Genomic DNA, 22013 nt, shown 5'->3' with positions numbered 1-22013 from the left:
AAAATTTAAAGTTTCTTTAATAGCCTATTTTATATTGACATACTCTTCTACGTGGTCTAAAAAACGTACCCTAAAGAATGAAACTGCAACTCTGATCAGCTTGAAAGAAAACCAACTATTTTGGTTAAAGCTGGTATTTATTTAAGTCTCATTTTAGAAATACCAGTACATTCAATGAATCTTTGGAGTGCTTGTTGTTCAAATGAAAGACTGGCATTTAGACAGGACAGATCAGGGGATATGATAGACCTGTCAACATTTGGAGAATAATTAATGGGTAGATAAGGCATATTATCCTCCCCAAAACATCACTGTAAAATCACAAGAGTAAGTAGCATCTTCAGTCCTCCAAGCACATGCTTAAAAACTGAACTGAGAATAAGCTTTCAACTTAGTGTAGAGCTAGCTATACTAAAATGAGAATAGAAATCTGCCCATACAAAAAAGGATTTGCAATAATCTCAACTGTCAAAGTTTTCCATTACAATAGAATGGTGGTATACTATACCAATACCTGCAGATCCACACCCCCTGTTTAACTGTAACCCTTTAAAACCTGGACACAAAAATAAAACATTGACATAAATACAAACAATATTAAAGGCTTTTTTGTTCGGTAGTCTCGACAGCTCAGAAGTTTCTACCCACAGTGCACAACATGATAAATATAAGGTTAGCGAAGATTGCAAAGGAAGAAAAAAGGGAATAGCAAAAAACACAACATTCTGGTGCATAACCTTGGCACCGACGCAGACAATTCTAGAATTGGTTGTGACACATCAAGTTAAATATTGATTCAAAACATTAAATCAGACAAAACAAAGTCAACCTATGAAGCCATATCTTGTCAGCAAGCTGCATCGTGAGAGTATAAGCATAGATAACCAAAATCCTACTTTCTCAATTCTCTCAAATATTTGAGGGTATGGCCTCCCATCACTTTGGACATGCGTATAAAATACAGGGTGTCAGTGTGGACTGTGTAAAAGCACCAGCAGCCCTAGTCAATACTGAAATATCTACACAAGTATGGCTTTACTGAGATTTCTCTCACAACTTAAACCAGGGATAGGCAACGTTGATAAGGGTGGGGGCCACAAAATCTTAACCCATCATGAGGGGCTCCAGTGGCTTGTGGGTCTGAGTACCCACATCCATAAAAACACATGCAGTGACCTTGAGAGAATTTTTTAATTTTTTTTTAAACGGCCCCCCTTGACAGCGGAGAGAAGAAAAGTACGTTTGGGAGAACATGTTCTGCACAGTTTGCCATGGAGCACAAAGAAAATGTCAGTTTTAAAGCAAGTTTGCTGCAATTCTACACATTTTGCCAGGGGGCGGAGAGGAGTATTTGCAGTTGATATATCAAAATATCTAAATGGGGCCCCCCCCATCTGTAATTCGACCATGACTAACTTACCATGGGATAATTGAGTGACTGCTTTAACAGAAACTGCTGATGCACAACCAAATTTCATTTTTTTTTCTCTCAACGGTAAGTTGAGACCAGTAAATAGAAAAGCCGATATAAAAGTTGCACCTGCAAATTGTCCGGGGGGGGATCCCATTGTGATATTTTTTGGGGGGGCTATTCATTGATGGAAATACATTTGACTTGTTATGCTTATAGGTCTATAGGTTAATTTGCCTCATTTAGTGGAATTAAATTGGCGCATGCGTAGGCTACAGTACATTCTTCATGCATCTTATTTATCACACACCTAAAGCATGCAGACAGAGCAGAAAATATGTCAGACAGTGAGAGCTGCTGCAGCATCTCAAACGGCAACAGAAGGGCAGGCTTCATCAGCGCGTCACACCACTTTGGAGGCAGTAGGCTATGCATTTTGAAAACATATACTTAATTGTTTGAAACCTGAACCTAGCCTATTAGATCTCCTCTTTTTAAATGTCTAACGGATATTTTCATCTATCACATGAAACTGCTTGCAGGTGCAGTGCCCTTTTGGTGTTTTACCACTAACTGTACTATGGAACAAACATGTGCACATAGCTTATAATGTCAATACATTTGTCATTTAGCAGACGCTCTTATTCAGTAGGACTTACAGTAGTGAGTGCATATATTTTCGCACTGGTCCCCTGTGGGAATCGAACCCAAAACCCTGGCATTGCAAGCGCCATGGGATCATAGTTTATCAACATTAAGCTAAACGTTTGGATTGGTTGTTTCAGATTCATTGCTTTAAGGTAATTTTTTTTATGTAGCCTAGACCTACCTACTGATTGTATGAATTTGGGCGCCATCTTCCCATAACGGTCTCAGAGTCTATTTGGAATAGGCTATTTCTCAACAAGCTGACCAATAAAATAGGTAAACTTTTCTACTATGAAGGATAGCAGATTGACATAGCTAGTGGATTTGCTGTCCGTTGCTCATGTTGGCCGAGGAAAGATAAATGTAGACACTTATTCTAACATCTTCAAAGTGGCCATCAGAATCAGGACCGCACATCGTTGTATCTGACTTGAATGTTCTGTTAATATGAATGACCATAAACAAAATGTGATTTGTCATTCTGAGCACTGTGGGTGGACACCATAATCAGATTACGCACCCAATACATATGGGTCCGGCAGATTTCTCAAAATGTCTTGTAAATTAAAATGTGGCTGTTCAAACGTCCAGCGCCACAGTTTCCTAACGAAAACCCTGGATGAGACCCAGAATGAGTTGGAGAATGGGGGGGGCTACAAAAGGGGGCCCCCCAGTTGCCCATCCCTGACTTAAACTGTCTTGACTGTCCACTAAAGCATCTAAAAATATAATACACATGTAAATCCTATTTAATAACTTGAATACTGTATTGCACTTAGTCATCGTAAGTGTCACTGATTGTGACAGTCCATATGCGAGACCCATAACCATGCAGGGTGTTGTTAGCCCTCTAGTCCAGGCGGGGGAGCTGTGCTCTCACACAGGCCTGTGGCAGGAGTCTGGCTGCCACATGCGCAGGTCCACCAAGATCTGGTTGAGCTTCTGCATCCACAGGTTCCTCTCATCCTTTGTGTCAGCACACAGCCAGTTCCTGCAGGTACACGGGAAGAGTCATTATGCGTTTCAGAGACCCAAGTCACTTCCCTGAATGATTTAAAGGCATTGGATTGGTTTAAGAAATATGGTAACACTAAACACTGCCTACACACATCCAATTGTTTTTTAATCTGAGGGGGAGGGATCAAGTGCTCACTTCAGGGAGTAGAGTACAGAAAATAGAAAACTTGAGCTTCAGTGTGTCAAATGTCATAAAATCAGCCATCAATCTTCAAGACTTCAAATAACGGCTCCACACAAGGTATTTGCCTACAAAACAACACAGGGTACTATAGCAACTTCGACCAGTGACTTACTTGGTGACACACATGGTGTTTTTACACTGGCTGACGAGCGTCTCTCTGTCGTTCTCTCTCTGAGGCCGGACAGTGATCAGCTCGAAGGTGTTGGGCCTGGCACAGAACTCTCGGTTGGCTGGCTCCACCTTACGACTGATGCAGTTGGCCAAGTTGATGCGACCCATTGGGTTCTAGAAAGACATGAACCCACCCAAAGAAATGTAAAAAACAATTAAAATACATAAAAAGCTACTCTAATTGGTAGCAACATGAATTGACATACTGGTACATTAAAACCGTCAACAATAACCACAAAACCCGAATGCCTATTCCCACTGGTCCTATGGTATTGAAAAATTAAAGGCTCATCATTCAAAACTAAACTCCAATAGTTGGCTTCAACATCCTCCTACCTTGCGTTTCTCATCATCAGGGTAGGTCCAGTAGGAGATACAGTATCCTGACAGGACACACCATCTCCTGTGCCATGCTCCGAATCCACTCACATCCTCAAACATAGTCTGTAAAACAAAAAACAGATCAAGAAAACGTGAAATCTCAAACGTCTTCCCTCTAAATAACAAAATGTTAATCTGACAACCTGAGGGCATGGGTGATCTGTAAATCTGTTTAGGCTATGTTTACACTGCATCTGATGCATTCGTGTACTCACCAGGAAGCCTCTCTCCTCCACCAGGGAGCCCACCTCACACTGCATCTTCAGGTAGATATGGCCCTCCATGGGGCACAGGAAAGGCACCTGGAACAGATTACACAGGACATGTAACAGGCCTCAGCTGAAAAACAAACACCTCCACAAAATGCTGGGTGACAGGACAGATGGGGTTAATGATGTTTTAGGCAGAATTGCAAGCCTGTTGTCTTCTAAGAGTCAATTGGCTGGATGGTGAGAACTTAACTGGACACTGTGCCTGAAACACCCATTTAAAAAAAAACATACAAAAGACATCCAGCACAAACTTACTTTCCTCACGACAATACCAACCAACTTGTAGATTGAGGTTAGAAATGTTAGTGCCACAACAGAAGCAGATTCTTTTGTCACAAACCACCACACACACCCCAAAATATTAAATAGTGGTCATGGATGGAGTAGCAACCTTGCTGTGAAACATGTCTCTAAGAAGCTCTCTCTCAATGCCTTCATATTTGATCTAAAAGAGAGAAACAAGGAGAGTGCGTGAGTAAATAAGCGTCCGAGGCGGGCAGGCAGCACACAGACAGTGCAGGTGGGAGAACAAAGACTGTGTGTGTGTTGTGTTTCAGATTTGGAGGCCTGCCTCCCTGCTCCGGCCTCTATCAGGACTGTCAGTTCTAACTTGTACAAATGTTACCCCCTACCCTACGATTACCCTGGACAGCTGGTATTATGTGCAGAGACACAGCAGAGGTCAGCCTAAGTGGAAATAGAGGGTGAATTCAGGAGAGAGATGGAAGTGAAGAGTCAGAACAGAAAAGTTAAAATGTTACAAAAGTCTTTGGATTTTACCTTCTCCAATAGGAACTTGTTTTTCCCAATTGAGGCAAGAGTCAGCTTGTGAGACCCGACCAGGACAAAGTTACTGGTGCGGACAGTATTAGGGCCCCCAGGACTGGCCACCACTGCAAAGAGAGAAGAGGATTTTTTGTTTAAGCTACATTTGTCACATCGAGACTTGCAAAATTAACTAGAATTTTCAACTGAACCACACATCACAATTACTGCAAGTAGATCAATTATCATTATCCACCAGCAGCAGTTATTTAAAAAGTATCCTTACCTGGAGTCAAACTGCTCTTCTACAGGGGCAAAGAGAGGTTATGAAGAGGAGGCATGTTTAGAATCATTTACAAGATCGCTGACTTTACGTACTGCATACATCATCATATATGACAACAGTAACAGAATAATAGTATAATGCATTTCTACATTTTCCATGTGGCGATCATTCCTACCAAACATTCTGTATATGACCAGAAGGCAGTATTAGAGATGAAAGCTTACAGAGAGGAACCTCTTGGGAGTGATGGCCTAGAAAGAGAAAAGGGGATTCAGTTTCACAAGTGGTTACATCAGGACATAGACAAGTGAATGAATGGGTCATTCAAAACACTGACTAAGCCAACCCTGCCATTGAGAGCTGTGAACAAAGCCTTTCAAAAAGAGGACCCTTCACTGGGTGTTGGAATGGAACTTGGAGCCTAATGTGTGTTGGGAAGCAGTAGGCCCAGGCATGCCTACAGCTAGCTGTTCTACTACCGAGCAGTAAAATTACAGTACACCCACACCAAAAGGCGAGTGGGGTTTTTAAAATGAGTCCCTTCTGACAAGCACAACTCATGGGCCTCGTGAACACGGCTCCCCCAAATCTCATCTTAGAGACAGGACGTTGTTTAAACATATCTCTAAATGCAATGGTCTAAATGCATATTCTGATACATAGCAATGGTCTAAATGCATATTCTGATATATAGCAATTGCACTGTATTCAAGTAGAAACTAGATGGAAAGAAGACTATTCCCAGTTCAAATATTCAATCAACTGAATTGTACAGTTTGTTACACTATATTTGATTAATTCACACCTTTGACTTGCTGGGCTTCTTCTTCTTGTCAGGGTTCAACTCACGCTTCTGCACCTGAAGAAATAACCAGGGTTAGAGTGAGTAATATCTCAGCTCAGTCAGAGTCCTCCTCAAACAATAACTATCATCACATTTTCATTTACAAAAAGCAGCAAAAACTCACCAGGCAGTAAACCTCAATATCAATTGCAAAGTCGTTAGAGACGTCAGGCCTAAAATGGAAGAGAGCGAGAAAGGCATTAGAACATGAGTGGTACTATTCTAGAGAATTTCAGAGAGAGAATCGGTGCAGTTTAACTCACATGGTGAACTTGGTAGGGAAGGTGATTGCGTCTCCACTGATAGCGCTACTTGTGCTGGCTAGGGGAGTAGCAACTGTATTCTCAGCTCCAGCACGGATCATGATGAAGAAGTAATGGCTGGACCACTCTGGAATAAACACATACATAAAGTGGAAAATGTAATGAGTTCAGTCTAACACTATACATGATGTATGTTACAATTGGATTGAACAATGTACTTGTATCAGACAGTACAATGTGGAAAACAGGAGATCAATATAACTGTATTGTCCACAAAGGCAATTTGGTTGAAGGCACATTGCACACTAAAGACATACATCATTCACCAACAAAAATTTTAAAAAGTGGTTAGAAGAGATAATTAAGTAACAATTGTTGGTTCTCTACCTGGCTTGCTAGCAGCGGAGCAGACAAAGTCAGCCTTGAGGGGCAATCGTAGCTCCAGGAGAGAGATGGATCCCTTGGAGGCGGATACCCCCATGTCCCCACCCTGCCCCCTCCTATGACCGCTAGGACCCTCTCCCTTCAGACGGTCCAACTCAGCCTTTAGTGCCCCCCGCTTCTCCGCTGGAGGGTGACAAGAAACAAACGTAAGAAAGACTGAAGAAAACAGAATGCAGTGTTTATGCGAAATGCATGTCGATAGTCTTAAGATATAAAAGCCCATCCCCAAGGGGTATGGAGCAAATTGGGATTGGCTGTAAGTGTGGGCACCGATGTTGTAGGGGTGGAAGGGAACTCACTGGCTATGAGCAGCAGCCGCTCAGCCTCTGCCTCCACATGCGAGCCTTTCCCATGCTCCTCATCAGTACAGCAGTTCAAGGCTTGGCTGGCCTGGCTGATCACAGTCTGCTGCAGGTTCATCTCATAGGTCAGAACCTACAAGTAATCAATCAGAAAGAATAAATCTTATTGGTCACGAGGAAATCAACATCGGTGGTCAGAAGAACCAACATGGAATGAGGGGGAATAGATCCCAAAGGATGTACTTATAAGTAGTAACATATTTTGCACTCAGAGCAGTTACACCTTGAATCTATGAAGTCTGTTTTTGTACAGAATGACATTTTATACTCTACTACTACATCCCTTACTATTCCCAACTGTATGACAGGGCCACCTCTGAAGTGATCACGCTCACGGTAGCCGATGTGAGTAAGACCTTTAAACAGGTCAACATTCACAAGGCCGCAGAGCCAGACGTATTACCAGGACGTGTACTCAGAGTACGCGGTGACCGACTGGCAAGTGTCTTCACTGACATTTTCAACCTGTCCATGGCAGAGTCTATAATACCTACATGTTTCAAGCAGACCACCATAGTCCCTGTGCCCAAGAACACAAAAGGTAACCTGCCTAAATGACTACCGACCAGTAGCACTTACGTCTGTAGGCATCATCCCAGAAACCCTAGACCCAAATCAAATTTGCATAGTGCCCCAACAGATGATGCCATCTCTATTGCACTCAACGCTGCCCTTTCCCATCTTGACAAAAGGAACACCTACAGTTGACGTCGGATGTTTAAATACACCGTAGCCAAATACAGTTAAACTTAGTTTCACAATTTCTGACATTTAATTCTAGTAAAAATTCCCTGTCTTAGGTTAGTTAAGATCACCTCTTCATTTTAAGAATGTGAAATGTCAGAATAATAGAGAATTTATTTCAGCTTTTATTTCTTTCATCACATTCCCAGTGGGTCAGAAGTTTACATACACTCAATTAGTATTTGGTAGCATTGCCTTTAAATTGTTTAACTTGGGTCAAATGCTTTGGGTAGCCTTCAACAAGCTTCCCACAATAAGCTGGGTGAATTTTGGCCCATTCGTCCTGACAGCTGGTATAACTGAGTTTTCAGTTCTGCCCACAAATTTTCTATGGGATTGAGGTCAGGGCTTTGTGATGGCCAATACCTTGACCTTGTTGTCCTTAAGCCATTTTGCCACAACTGTGGAAGTATGCTTGGGGTCATTGTCCATTTGGAAGACCCATTTGCGACCAAGCTTGAACTTCATGACTCATGTCTTGAGATGTTGCTTCAATATATACACGTAATTTTTCTGCCTCATGATGCAATCTATTTTGTGAAATGTACCAGTCCCTCCTGCAGCAAAGCACCCCCACAAAATGATTCTGCCAGCCCCTGGCTTTTTTATGGCGGTTTTGGAGCAGTCTGTTGTCACGACCGGTCTGTCATGCCTTTACCTTCATCTTCTGTTTGATGCTGGTGTGTCCTTGGCTCCTGGGCTCCTCTGCTGCTCTCCGAGACACGTCCTCCTTCACGATGACCTGCTTCACACAGGGCCTCTCAGTACTCTCCTTGATCCTGGTCGACCTGTACGCATCAATACTAGAAGAGAAAGGAAAACACATGTAGAGAGTGAACAAGTATCAGAGTGTTAACTGGATACAAGAGTCTGAACGACCTAAGAGAAAATAGTTAGGGGTCGTATCTTGAACTCAGTGAAACTAAAATGACAAATAAAAAAAAGTAGTTGACGTATCATTTGAAGGGGTGAAACTCAGACAGTTACATTAGAGATACCATCAAGTCACTAAGGCACCAGTTAGGATATGTGGCGTTGAGTGGTTGGTTACCTGTAGGGCAGGTTGTGGTCCTCATGTTCGTCTGTCTCTAGGCTGTCTGATGACCCAGCCCGGAGCAAGCGAGCCCTTTGGAACTTACTGGGTCTGGAAACAATATCAGGAGTCTGGCTCTTAGCGTTGAATGAACTGGCTGGGGTCGACGTCTGGGCAGGGATATACATAGATGTATTAGGTTGGCCCAAAAATGTCATTATTAGCCATGACATTAGTTCATGGGCACAAACAAAATATGACACGCGTCCATTCAAAAGCAGTCCAATACATTAAATAGCTGAAAGATTATTATACTTTGTATGCTTAGCATTTGGTTTCCAGCTTTGTACTAACTCACCATCATCTTCCTTACTGGGCTCTTGATCACAGCAGCCACCGACTCAGAGAAGGGGGCCAGGATGGACATCGAGGAGATGTTCAGTTTATCTTCCTCTTCTCCTTCACCCTCCTCACCACTCAGCTCCTCAATCTGGTCATGGAACCCATCAAAGTTGTTGATCTCAGAGTTGTTGGACTGGTCCACTTTCATCTCCATCTCATGACTCTCTTCTTCATCTGCAGTGAGACAATAGTGAGTGGAATGTTACCGTGACACCATCACTTAAACTATAAGGGGGACTGCTCTGATTAAGTTTGTTAATGACAGAAAACTTCCGATTAAAGCATCCAATTAAAGCATCCGAAGACCTCTATGATCAGTGTAATCTTAAGAAAGCCAAATCAGTATGATCAAGTAGTGTACTCAGTAAATACAGTACCCGATTCCTCCTCCTGTGTTTCTTCCTCAGAAGGTTTCTTGGGTGCAGCATTCAGGCTATCCAGAGGGGAAGCTGTTGGCTCATCAGGCTGTGAGACAACAGGCCCTCTCTCCTCAGGATGCTCAATCAGATCCTGAGAGAAATTATTACAGGCTCAATAACATTTCCTTCATAAATGCTTGCAGTCGTCCATCATACACCAGTCTGCAGATATTAAGTTTTGTCCAAGTGGGACCGAAAGAAATATACTTCCCCACCAACCTTGGCCTGTGTGAGTTTCTTGGTGTCTGCCACCTCCTCCTTGTTCTTCCAAATGTTGTTCCCTTTCTGGAAACGGTTACGAATCTGAGCCAGTTCTGACTCACGCTCCTGCAATAAAGAACAAGAAAAGGACTACTTTCCATCAGTCTGGTCACAAAACAAATGTCATAAATGTAATAAAAAAATTAAAATAAAGCTATTTATTACAAAAAGAAACACCTAAGTGCTGTACAAAGGCAAAACTAAAGACATTAAGGTAGATGGTCTAGGTAAATAAAGTGAACTGTACATACCTGTTTCTGTTTCTGTGCAAGGGCAGTGGTGGCAGTGTTGGCAGCCTGGGCACCTCTCAGCCTCTCCTGCACCAGCCTGGTGTTGGGGGTCACAGGCTGGCTCACTACAGGGGTACGACCAGCCAGGCCTGCCCCAGACGGGTTCACTATGTTTGGGTTACGAGTGGCTGCTCCATGGCAGGTAGCAGGGGAACTCAGGCCAGAACGCTCCTGGCACCTCTCCCCAAAACGCTCCATGAACGACTTGACATCTGCTGGAAATAGAATAGAAAATATTCAGTAACTCTTGGAGGACAATGGAAGTGGACATACACATGTTTGAAACCAGCAATGGTTTGACCAGCAATTGTCAAATGAGCAGAGACGGTGTATTAAAACATCTGATATTTCAGAACATCCTAATAAGCTGTCGACTTTAGCGTAGGAAACACAACAAAGCTAAGTTGAGTGCTAATTCTCGCTCACCTGGAGTTCCAGTTGCTCCAGCGGTGCCTCTCTGCTGCAGGGGAGTGGCCGGGGTGGTCTCCTTGGTCTGCAGGACAGATGGTCCAGTTGCTCCAGCGGTGCCTCTCTGCTGCAGGGAGTGGTCTGCAGGACAGATGGTCCAGTCTCAGCTTCTCTGCTGAACCTGTGAACCTCTCCCTGGTCTGCAGGACAGATGGTCCAGTTGCTCCAGCGGTGCCTCTCTGCTGCAGGGGAGTGGCCGGGGTGGTCTCCTTGGGGAACCTCTCCCTGGTCTGCAGGACAGAGGGTCCAGTGGGCACGATGGTAGAGGGCTGTGTGGGGAGTTCTGGCTTCTCGGGGCTACGGTTGACCTCCATGGCTTGGGACAGGGCCTGGTTCTTCAGGGGGCTCTGAGGCACAGGTGAGGCTGAGGAGAGAGCACCTTTCTTGGGGCTGGGGGTGAAGGCTGAGGCTCTCCCCTGGTAACTCCTCTGGGGACTGGATACAGGAGAGGGGAGACCTCTGCCTGTCCGTAGAGCTGGGCTGGCTTCATGTACTTCAGTCTTCTGAGGGCTGGGGGGAAATGCTCTGGTGGACTTGACTGGGGAGTGGACAGGCTGCTGAAGAAATGCAAGAGGGAAATAATTAACCAAACTGTTCAGTAAATCTCAAAGTCCTATGCATGTGCGTTGAAACATAACTATTTAAAATAAGTTATTGCACACCGCTTTCTTGCAAAGCATCACCAATACATATCAAAATGGCTGTATAGAATCAGTTTCTCCCATGCATTGACATACAGTTAGGAACATTATGATTAGTAACTAAGTCAACTGTTGTATTTACACGTCGGGGGGCTAGGGTCAGTGTTATATCTGGAGTATTTCTCCCATCTTATCTGGTGTGAGAAAAAAAAAATCTCTCAGCCCTAGGACCATGCCTCAGGACTACCTGATGACTCCTGGCTGTCCCCAGTCCACCTGGTCGTGCTGCTGCTCCAGTTTTCACTGTTCTGCCTGCGGCTATGGAACCCTGACCTATTCACCGGACGTGCTACCTTTTCCTGGACCTGCTGTTTTCGACTCTCTCGCTCTCTACTGCACCCGTTGTCTCAAACTCTGAATGATCGGCTATGAAAAGCCAACTGACATGAACCCCTGAGGTGCTGACCTGTTGCACCCTCTACAACCACTGTGATTATTATTATTATTTGACCCTGTTGGTCATTTATGAACGTTTGAACATCTTGGCTATGTTCTGTTATAATCTCCACCCGGCACGGCCAGAAGAGGACTCGCCACCCCTCAGAGCCTGGTTCCTCTCTAGGTTCCTGCCTTTCTAGGGAGTTTTTCCAAGCCATCGTGCTTCTAAATCGGCATTACTTGCTGCTTGGGGTTTTAGGCTGGGTTCCTGTATAGCACTTTGTGACATCGGTTGAAGTAAAAAGGGCTTTATAAATACATTTGATTGATTAGTGACTCACCTGGTTGGAATCCAGAGCAGGCTTTCTGTTTGATGACTGAGTCATTTGTGGACAGTCTGCAGCAGCAGAGGTGGGTTTGGCTCCAGCACCAGCCTCTCTCCTCCAAGCAGGGGTGGCGTTAGTGACACTACCAGGCTTCTCTTGTGCATTGTCTCTGCTGCTGCGAGGGGCCGCGTGGCTGAGGTCATCCTCCCAGGACCCAATGGTGGCTGCGAGGTTGGCCAGCCGACCCTTCCTGCCTACAGGGGCCTCTGAGGACGCAGCAGCATGGACGGGTGTGGGGACTGGGGCTACGGCCTGCATCGGCTGGGTCTGGTTCTTCACTGGGGACAGAGCTGCTGGGATGTCTGGAACCTCAGAGGTAACTTGGAAGGAAAAACATAGATATTCAAATTTGTCAGCCCAAAACACTGTTTAGTATGATTGTTGTAGTATAATTCAAAACTGATATTAGAAGTTGCATAAAAAAATGTTTTTCCAGGTCATCTATAAATGGTTAAGCAGGTGCTGCATGTACAAATGAAATGATCAAGCTAGTGAAAAGATCATGCTCCTTACCTTCAGAGTCCCAGTAATGCCTCTGTTCAGCTAGTCTGGCCAGGCGAGACTTCATGGCAGCAGGGGTGGAGGAGGTAGGAGCCTCCCTCTGCTCTTCTCTGTTCCTCTGAAGAACTGTGCTACTAGGCACCACCTCCACATCCCTGGTCCTCTGTGGAGCAGCACTCACAGCCACCTTCTCTGGTTTTGGGGCAGGGCGCTCTACCTCCGTGGCCCTGACCTGCTCTGGGACAAGCCGTGTTGCCACCATGGGTTCTGGTTCAGGAACGGGAAGAGCAGGGCAGACATCCACCCTCTCTAGAGAAGAGGCAGAGAGAATGCTGGCTGGGCCCGTTGGGGGCTTCCGGTCAGTCTGGGGATCTGACAGAGTAGGGGTCAGGGTGAGAGGAGGCATTGCAGGCTCCCTGTTCTCCTCACCAATAATGGTGGGCTTGTCAAGTTCACCTGAACGACTCCGCTTGGAGGGAGAGTGCTTGGTGGAATGTTGGGGGCCTGGGGGACAAGTAAGAAACACCACGAGTTAAGTTTACACACTGGAAGAGTTCCAATCCATAAAATGAATATAAGTATTTGATATACAGACAATCTGAAACGTCATCATTTTGTCTATTTTTGTATACAGCACCGGGAAAGCTGCAAGACTAGACACATCCCATTCTGATTTGATCACATCATTCTCTGAGCAGTTTCAACAGTCAAGCTTCCTGTATGGAAAGCTCTGCACATGCAGGTCAGGAAGTTCAACCACTTCCTGAAGGCTAATGGAACCATCTGGGGTTTCAAATAAAACAAAACTAATCTACGCTATATTCACTTTCGCAACCAGAGGGAGCACTGCGCTCGCAAATAATAATTGATACACTTTTATTCTCAAAGGGATACAACATAAAATGCATGATCTTTTTGTAGGAAAGCCTTCCTTACCTTTGTCGACGACAGGCTCTGTGACCAGGCTGTTGCAGGTCTCAGCCAGAGGCTCCCTAGCCCTCTTGGCCATCTGTCTGTTGGAAGCAGTGGACCTCTCTGCCATTTTCTTCTGCAGGTTCTCCCTGCGAGCACGGGTCCTCTCCAGGAGTTTCTGAACAGGGAAGAAAAACAATACTTCATTATGACATATTTACATTTAGAGCACTGCGTGCATTTTCTCTTATTTTCTAATTTGATTGAATCTAATCAGAACAGGACTTAGTAGTAGCCATCGTACTGTCCAGTCAGCATTGACTAGCACATAAAAGTGACATCCTGAGGGACATTCCACACCATTGTAAAAGTGCAACTCCGCCACTTTTCAACCTCATTCATTGATCTCCAACACCCAACCAGTGTCTACATAGGGCTGGGTGATATCAAATTCATTTGATTAATTCTAATGCATGTTTTTGTGCGATATTCCATATTGTGTAAACATTTTTGATGCGCGTTTATGTTCGCCTGTTCTCAAGTCTTTTTGGTCTCGTCTCCTTCGCCCCTTCTACCGTTACTGAGCATCTTCCCAATTACACATGCACACCAAGCCCATCCCACTCACAGTAACAAATATGAACGATCACTTCTTTCAACTTACTATTTGCATTTGACGTTTGGTCCAACAGAATCGGTCATATGGACACAAACAGATGAAGACATTTTACTGTAATAAAGGATCATTTAACATTACTAAAAGCCTTTTTATTTATCAACTCCTCAAATTCCAACTCCTCCAGAGCAGACCGCACTAAAACGGGAGTATCAATGAACACGGATTCTGGAAAATTCATGCTACGTTTCTGATGCTCAGTCCAACATACAACTAGAAGCATTTTAGCCACAGACTGTTATAGTAGCTGTCTAGTCTGTAAATGTGCAATAAGCATAAAAAAACATAAGGAATTGGCAACTCATTCTGAGAAATAAGGTAGGCCACTTGATTTCAACATCTGAACAAAGTGGACAGGCTAACATGCTGTTCAAACAGTTGGAGACTAACAGAACGGTGTGTTCATAACAATTCAACTTTCAAATCAAATCAAATTTTATTTGTCACATACACATGGTTAGCAGATGTTAATGCGAGTGTAGCGAAATGCTTGTGCTTCTAGTTCCAACAATGCAGTGATAACCAACAAGTAATCTAACTAACAATTCCAAAACTACTGTCTTATACACAGTGTAAGGGGATAAGGAATATGTACATAAGGATATATGAATGAGTGATGGTACAGAGCAGCATACAGTAGATGGTATCGAGTACAGTATATACATATGAGATGAGTATGTAGACAAAGTAAACAGTGGCATAGTTAAAGTGGCTAGTGACATAAGAATGCAGTCGATGATCTAGAGTACAGTATATACATATGCATATGAGATGAATAATGTAGGGTAAGTAACATTATATAAGGTAGCATTGTTTAAAGTGGCTAGTGATATATTTACATCATTTCCCATCAATTCCCATTATTAAAGTGGCTGGAGTTGGGTCAGTGTCAATGACAGTGTGTTGGCAGCAGCCACTCAATGTTAGTGATTGCTGTTTAACAGTCTGATGGCCTTGAGATAGAAGCTGTTTTTCAGTCTCTCGGTCCCAGCTTTGATGCACCTGTACTGACCTCGCCTTCTGGATGATAGCGGGGTGAACAGGCAGTGGTTCGGGTGGTTGATGTCCTTGATGATCTTTATGGCCTTCCTGTAACATCGGGTGGTGTAGGTGTCCTGGAGGGCAGGTAGTTTGCCCCCGGTGATGCGTTGTGCAGACCTCACTACCCTCTGGAGAGCCTTACGGTTGAGGGCGGAGCAGTTGCCGTACCAGGCGGTGATACAGCCCGCCAGGATGCTCTCGATTGTGCATCTGTAGAAGTTTGTGAGTGCTTTTGGTGACAAGCCGAATTTCTTCAGCCTCCTGAGGTTGAAGAGGCGCTGCTGCGCCTTCTTCACGACGCTGTCAGTGTGAGTGGACCAATTCAGTTTGTCTGTGATGTGTATGCCGAGGAACTTAAAACTTGCTACCCTCTCCACTACTGATCCATCGATGTGGATAGGGGGGTGTTCCCTCTGCTGTTTCCTGAAGTCCACAATCATCTCCTTAGTTTTGTTGACGTTGAGTGTGAGGTTATTTTCCTGACACCACACTCCAAGGGCCCTCACCTCCTCCCTGTAGGCCGTCTCGTCGTTGTTGGTAATCAAGCCTACCACTGTTGTGTCGTCCGCAAACTTGATGATTGAGTTGGAGGCGTGCGTGGCCACGCAGTCGTGGGTGAACAGGGAGTACAGGAGAGGGCTCAGAACGCACCCTTGTGGGGCCCCGTGTTGAGGATCAGCGGGGAGGAGATGTTGTTGCCTACCCTCACCACCTGGGGGCGGCCCGTCAGGAAGTCCAGAACCCAGTTGCACAGGGCGGGGTCGAGACCCAGGGTCTCGAGCTTGATGACGAGCTTGGAGGGTACTATGGTGTTGAATGCCGAGCTGTAGTCGATGAACAGCATTCTCACATAGGTATTCCTCTTGTCCAGGTGGGTTAGGGCAGTGTGCAGTGTGGTTGAGATTGCATCGTCTGTGGACCTATTTGGGCGGTAAGCAAATTGGAGTGGGTCTAGGGTGTCAGGTAGGGTGGAGGTGATATGGTCCTTGACTAGTCTCTCAAAGCACTTCATGATGACGGAAGTGAGTGCTACGGGGCGGTAGTCGTTTAGCTCAGTTACCTTAGCTTTCTTGGGAACAGGAACAATGGTGGCCCTCTTGAAGCATGTGGGAACAGCAGACTGGTATAGGGATTGATTGAATATGTCCGTAAACACACCGGCCAGCTGGTCTGCGCATGCTCTGAGGGCGCGGCTGGGGATGCCGTCTGGGCCTGCAGCCTTGCGAGGGTTAACACGTTTAAATGTCTTACTCACCTCGGCTGCAGTGAAGGAGAGACCGCATGTTTTCGTTGCAGGCCGTGTCAGTGGCAATGTATTGTCCTCAAAGCGGGCAAAAAGTTATTTAGTCTGCCTGGGAGCAAGACATCCTGGTCCGTGACTGGGCTGGGTTTCTTCTTGTAGTCCGTGATTGACTGTAGACCCTGCCACATGCCTCTTGTGTCTGAGCCATTGAATTGAGATTCCACTTTGTCTCTGTACTGACGCTTAGCTTGTTTAATAGCCTTGCGGAGGGAATAGCTGCATTGTTTATATTCGGACATATTACCAGACACCTTGCCCTGATTAAAAGCAGTGGTTCGCGCTTTCAGTTTCACGCGAATGCTGCCATCAATCCACGGTTTCTGGTTTGGGAATGTTTTTATCGTTGCTATGGGAACGACATCTTCGACGCACGTTCTAATGAACTCGCACACCGAATCAGCGTATTCGTCAATATTTCCATCTGACGCAATACGAAACATGTCCCAGTCCACGTGATGGAAGCAGTCTTGGAGTGTGGAGTCAGCTTGGTCTGACCAGCGTTGGACAGACCTCAGCGTGGGAGCCTCTTGTTTTAGTTTCTGCCTGTAGGCAGGGATCAGCAAAATGGAGTCGTGGTCAGCTTTTCCGAAAGGGGGCGGGGCAGGGCCTTATATGCGTCGCGGAAGTTAGAGTAACAATGATCCAAGGTTTTACCACCCCTGGTTGCGCAATCGATATGCTGGTAAAAATTTAGGGAGTCTTGTTTTCAGATTAGCTTTGTTAAAATCCCCAGCTACAATGAATGCAGCCTCCGGATAAATGGTTTCCAGTTTGCAAAGAGTTAAATAAAGTTCGTTCAGAGCCATCGATGTGTCTGCTTGGGGGGGATATATACGGCTGTGATTATAATCGAGGAGAATTCTCTTGGAAGATAATGCGGTCTACATTTGATTGTGAGGAATTCTAAATCAGGTTAACAGAAGGATTTGAGTTCCTGTATGTTTCCTTCATCACACCATGTCTCGTTAGTCATGAGGCATACGCCCCCGCCACTCTTCTTACCTGTTCCATCTTGTTAGCTAGCAAATAGATCCAAGATCCTATACTTGAAATATAAAGATCTGCTTGCTACTCACGAGCATGTGGGCTGTTGCTTGAGAGATTGTTTATGAGACCTGTGTTCATTTTCCATAATGCCTGCTACAAAAAGTTGGTCCACTATGCATGGTTCTGGTAAAATGTGTAAACAAAAGGGTACTTGAAAGTCAGATCAGTGATTATTGCAACAAATTATTAGTGGGTTGTATGGTTGTGGAAGGCTTACTCTTAACCTAGGCATAATTTCACAAGACCTGAATTAATAGATTATTGCTGACTTTTTGAATACAGTGCATTTTACATTTAAAATTTCACAAATCTTGATATTTTGGATTGCCCATAAGTAAAATCAAATGTAAAAATCTATTTTTTATTTATTTATTATTTTATCTAGATGTTTAGGCCACATCGCCCAGCCCTATGTCTACATAGAGTATCACATTTATTTCATCAGCCGATGTCACAAAGTGCTATACAGAAACCCATCCTAAAATCCCAAACAGCAAGCAATGCAGGTGTAGAAGCACGGTGGCTAGGGAAAACTCCCTAGAAAGGCCAGAACCTAGGAAGAAACCTAGAGAGTAACCAGGCTCTGAGAGGCTCTGTTCTTTGGTCTGATGAGTCCAAATTTGAGGTTTTTGGTTGCAACCGCCGTGAGATGCAGAGTAGGTGAACGGATATCTCTGCATGCGTGGTTCCCACAGTGAAGCATGGGGGAGGAATTGTGATGTGTGGGGGTGCTTTACTGGTGTCACTGATTTATTTAGAATTCAAGGCACACAACAATCATGGCTAACACAGCATTCTGCAGTGATATGCCATTCCATCTGGTTTGCGCTTAGTGGGACTATCATTTGTTTTTCAACAGGACAATGACCCAACACACCTCCAGGCCGTGTAAGGGCTATTTGACCAAGAAGGAGTGCATCAGATGGTTTGGGATGAGTTGGACAGCAGAGTAACAGAAAAGCAGCCAACAAGTGCTCAGCATTTGTGGGAACTCCTTCAAGACTGTTAGAAAAGCATTCCAGGTGAAGCTGGTTGAGAGAATGCCAAGAGTGTGCAAAGCTGTCATCAAGGCAAATAATAGCTACTTTGAAGAATCTAAAATGCGTCTCACAAAGACACGGCAGTTGGAACCAAAAATCTCAAATTTGGACTCATCAGACCAAAGGACAAATTTCCACCGGTCTAATGTCTATTGCTTATGTTTCTTGGCCCCAACAAGTCACTTCTTACTGGAGCCCTTTAGTAGTGGTTTCTTTGCAGCAATTTGACAATGAAGGCTGATTCACACTGAACAATTGATGTGTCTGTTACTTGAACTCTGTGAAGCATTTATTTGGTCTGCAATCTGAGGTGCAGTTAATTGCCGCTTTCTGAGGCTAGTAACTAATGAACTCATCTTCTGCAGCAGAAGTAACTCTGGGAATTCCTTTCCTGTGGCGGTCCTCACGAGAGCAAGTTTCATCATAGTGCTTGATGGTTTTTGCGACTGCACTTGTAGTTCTTGAAATGTTCCGGATTGACTGACCTTCATGTCTCAAAGTAATGATGGACTGTCATTTCTCTTTGCTTATTTTGGCTGTTCTTGCCATAATATGGACTTGGTCTTTTACTAAATAGGCCTATCTTCTCTATACCACCCCTACCTTGTCACAACTGATTGGCTTGAACGCATTAAGGGAAAAAAATCCACAAATTAACTTAAGGCACACCTGTTAATTGAAATGCATTTCAGGTGAATACCTGATGAAGCTGGTTGAGAGAATGCCAAGAGTGTGCAAAGGGTAGCTACTTTGAAGAATCTCAAATATGTATATTTTGATTTGTTTAACACCCTTCTGGTTTCTACATGATTCCATGTATTATTTCATAGTTTTGATGTCTTCACTATTATTCTACAATGTAGAAAATAGTAAAAAATAAATAAAAACCCCTTGAGTAGGTGTGTCCAAACTTTTGACTGGTACTGTAACTTAGTGGCAAATTTCTAGAAAAATATACCTTTAAAGAGTTCTACCCAATGGCAGTTATTTTCAAACACAGATTTGCAGTGATGTGGTGGGCAAGAAAATACACTCCCTCTGGCTAGAAACTCGTTGCAGGTTTTGAAATCACTTTCTTATGTTTAAATTCTACCCTGATATCACAGAGAAACATTGATTAGGACCTTCTCATCTTTTTAACCACATCATCAGAAACGCACTGTTTTCACATATGTAGACATTGGTTTGGTGCTGGAGATAATGAACATGAGGTTGAAAAGTGGTGGAGTTGCCCTTTAAGTTGGTGCCATTTTAGTATCTTTTCCTTTCTGTTCTATTTTATTGAACCCATAGTGAACAGTGGATGGAGGGGGTCTATGGCTTTCAAATAGTGAAAACGTTTTCGTCCACATCACAGGGTCAACAAAAACTACTGGGTCTGAAGGCGATAAAAGGCTGTCATTGCCTCTAAACTTATTCTCCCTGGCCTCCTCATGTCATGTCTGTTCTTCTCATCTGTACACTAAAACCCTAGCTGGCCCCCCAGTCCAAGGCAAACAGTCCTGAGGCATGATTTATTGCCCTGGGCCAGAGCCCTGGCTGCTACAGTGCAAGAAAACACATTCCTGCCTGTTTCAGAGTTCCCTTAACAGCTCTCTCACCCGGCCAGGCTTTGTGGAAAACTTGTTAAAGTGGTCGTCATTCCTTAGGAATGAGCCACCCCGGTCATGTTGTGGCTACTGGATTTGAAATCTCCCGAGGCCTTTCTATTGGTTGGAGTGGAAATTTGAGGGATTTTGTATACTGCCGATGGCCGCTGCTTCTTCTATATCTGAGTTGTCATGGAACACAACCAGTACCAAACCAGGGTGAATTTGAAAATGAAATCTAGCTAGTCCTCATGGTGCATTTGGTCAAATTGATAGTGAAATTGTCATGCAGCTGCTGTATGGAAATTAAGGTTAAAACACAGTGTAACTGAAAACACTAACGTTAATTCCTGTATTCATATTCAAACTCTTAATTTTGTCATAGTAGTTTTGACTAAAGGAACTATTCCAAGCTCCAACTTGTCCTGGGGAGAATGGAATCCATTCATTCATTCATTCCCAATAAGGGAATTGTAGATTTCTCTCTCTCTCTGCTCGCACGTTAAGGGAGGGGCTTGTTGACAAGAAGAATCACCCGACTGCTTTATGCGGGCATGTAACGTACAGCATTATATGAAGAGGAAAAATACCTTCAGAACAGGAGCTACGGAAGGTGTCAGGGTTTAGATGTAACTTCTATAACAGCTGACTTGGCTATCTAACATGCAACGTTTCCAACAACTTTCAGTTGAGGTTATACATTTGAAATCGGCCAGTTTTAGCTAGTTAACAAAATATTTAAATTCCCTTTTGTTGAAGAACAAATGAACGAGGTAGTTAACAGCTACCTAACGCCCACTAAGTTAACATGCGATTAACGCCAGCTTGCATGCATGTTTTACAACATTATTTCAGTGCTACAAATATGTAGTTTAATGACAGTCACTTAGTATTTTGGTTATCAAACCAGTTTAACATCTTAATGCAATGCAACAAGCAAATTGTTTTTGATAGATAACATTAGCTGGCCATGGCATGGTAGCTAACGTTAGCTAGCTAATGTTAACCATTACTTATTAGCTATAGTAGATAAAATAAAGAAAATGTGCACTCACCTCGGTAAACGGATCCATTCCGATAATAGTTTCTTTGTTCAAATCTACTGACTTAGCTATATTAAATAATGATCGTTTATCTATCCTAATTCCACAAACGCGGAAAGTTTATGAGCTGACGTTTCTCCAAACCAGTCGCCTCCGTTCCTGTTTTTTTTTATTTTAAGAAACATCTGTTCAAGATTTGAATTTCAGCGCTTTGTTCACTGCGCAGACTCCGACGGTTGGAATCGCGCAGGATTCACGAAACAGCCAATGATGAACACAATGGGCGTAGACAGACGCATTATAGCCAATCAGATTCAAGTTTCACTCTCAATTCGATTCAAAGGGCTTTATTGGCATGGGAAACATATGTTTACATTGCCAAAGCAAGTGAAATAGATAATAAACCAAAGTGAAATAACAAAGTCTAGGTCCAAGAGGCTTCTAAACATCTTCTACCCCCAAGCCATAAGACTTTTGAACATCTAGTCAAATGGCTACCCCCCCTGTTGGCTAGGGGCTCTTAAGTAAGAATTTCACTGTAAGGTCTACCTACACCTGTTGTATTCTGCGCATGTGGCTAATACAACTGGATTTGAAATCAGAAATGAACAGTAAACATTACACACACACACACACAGTACATAGAGACCATTTAGAGCCGATGTCACATGTAGAGAAATATCTCTGAATCTGGTCAGCTGAATTTTTCTATATATATATATATCTAGAAT

At 43.9% G+C, this 22013-nt stretch overlaps 1 protein-coding gene across 5 annotated transcripts; it reads right to left on the bottom strand.

The window, feature by feature from the left end:
• Positions 1-21467, bottom strand: LOC115128570 (anillin-like). Of its 5 annotated transcripts, none has more exons than XM_065017812.1 (25): positions 21295-21467; positions 13568-13721; positions 12644-13135; positions 12086-12450; positions 10788-11222; positions 10624-10687; positions 10159-10412; positions 9866-9973; positions 9605-9737; positions 9184-9401; positions 8844-8995; positions 8451-8595; positions 6986-7121; positions 6630-6809; positions 6243-6369; positions 6104-6152; positions 5941-5994; positions 5360-5386; positions 5136-5154; positions 4865-4977; positions 4476-4529; positions 4028-4114; positions 3768-3875; positions 3373-3545; positions 1-3050 (listed from the first exon to the last, which is right to left on the bottom strand). In XM_065017812.1, exons 1-25 carry the CDS (start codon positions 21310-21312, stop codon positions 2936-2938), a joined length of 3780 nt encoding a protein of 1259 aa, XP_064873884.1. In that variant the 5' UTR covers positions 21313-21467; the 3' UTR covers positions 1-2935. The 5 variants fall into 5 exon arrangements, with proteins under 5 accessions (XP_064873884.1, XP_064873885.1, XP_064873886.1 ...); XM_065017813.1 differs by having other exon boundaries at positions 10159-10409; XM_065017814.1 differs by having other exon boundaries at positions 10788-11219.
• Between the last annotated feature and the right edge of the window lie 546 nt (positions 21468-22013).

Source organism: Oncorhynchus nerka, linkage group LG4, assembly GCF_034236695.1.
Source record: "Oncorhynchus nerka isolate Pitt River linkage group LG4, Oner_Uvic_2.0, whole genome shotgun sequence".
NCBI classification, from domain to species: Eukaryota; Metazoa; Chordata; class Actinopteri; order Salmoniformes; family Salmonidae; genus Oncorhynchus; species Oncorhynchus nerka.
Note: the sequence above shows the minus strand (reverse complement) of the source record. Positions and strands in the feature narration are given on the sequence as shown.

Excerpts from the sequence above, each read along its gene's own strand:
- LOC115128570 (XM_065017812.1), bottom strand. Across the intron at positions 9,402-9,604 it reads AACACAGGAGGAGGAATCGG|ATGAAGAAGAGAGTCATGAG; the intron begins GTACTGTATTTA and ends GTCTCACTGCAG. Across the intron at positions 6,153-6,242 it reads TTCCCTACCAAGTTCACCAT|GCCTGACGTCTCTAACGACT; the intron begins GTGAGTTAAACT and ends CTTCCATTTTAG.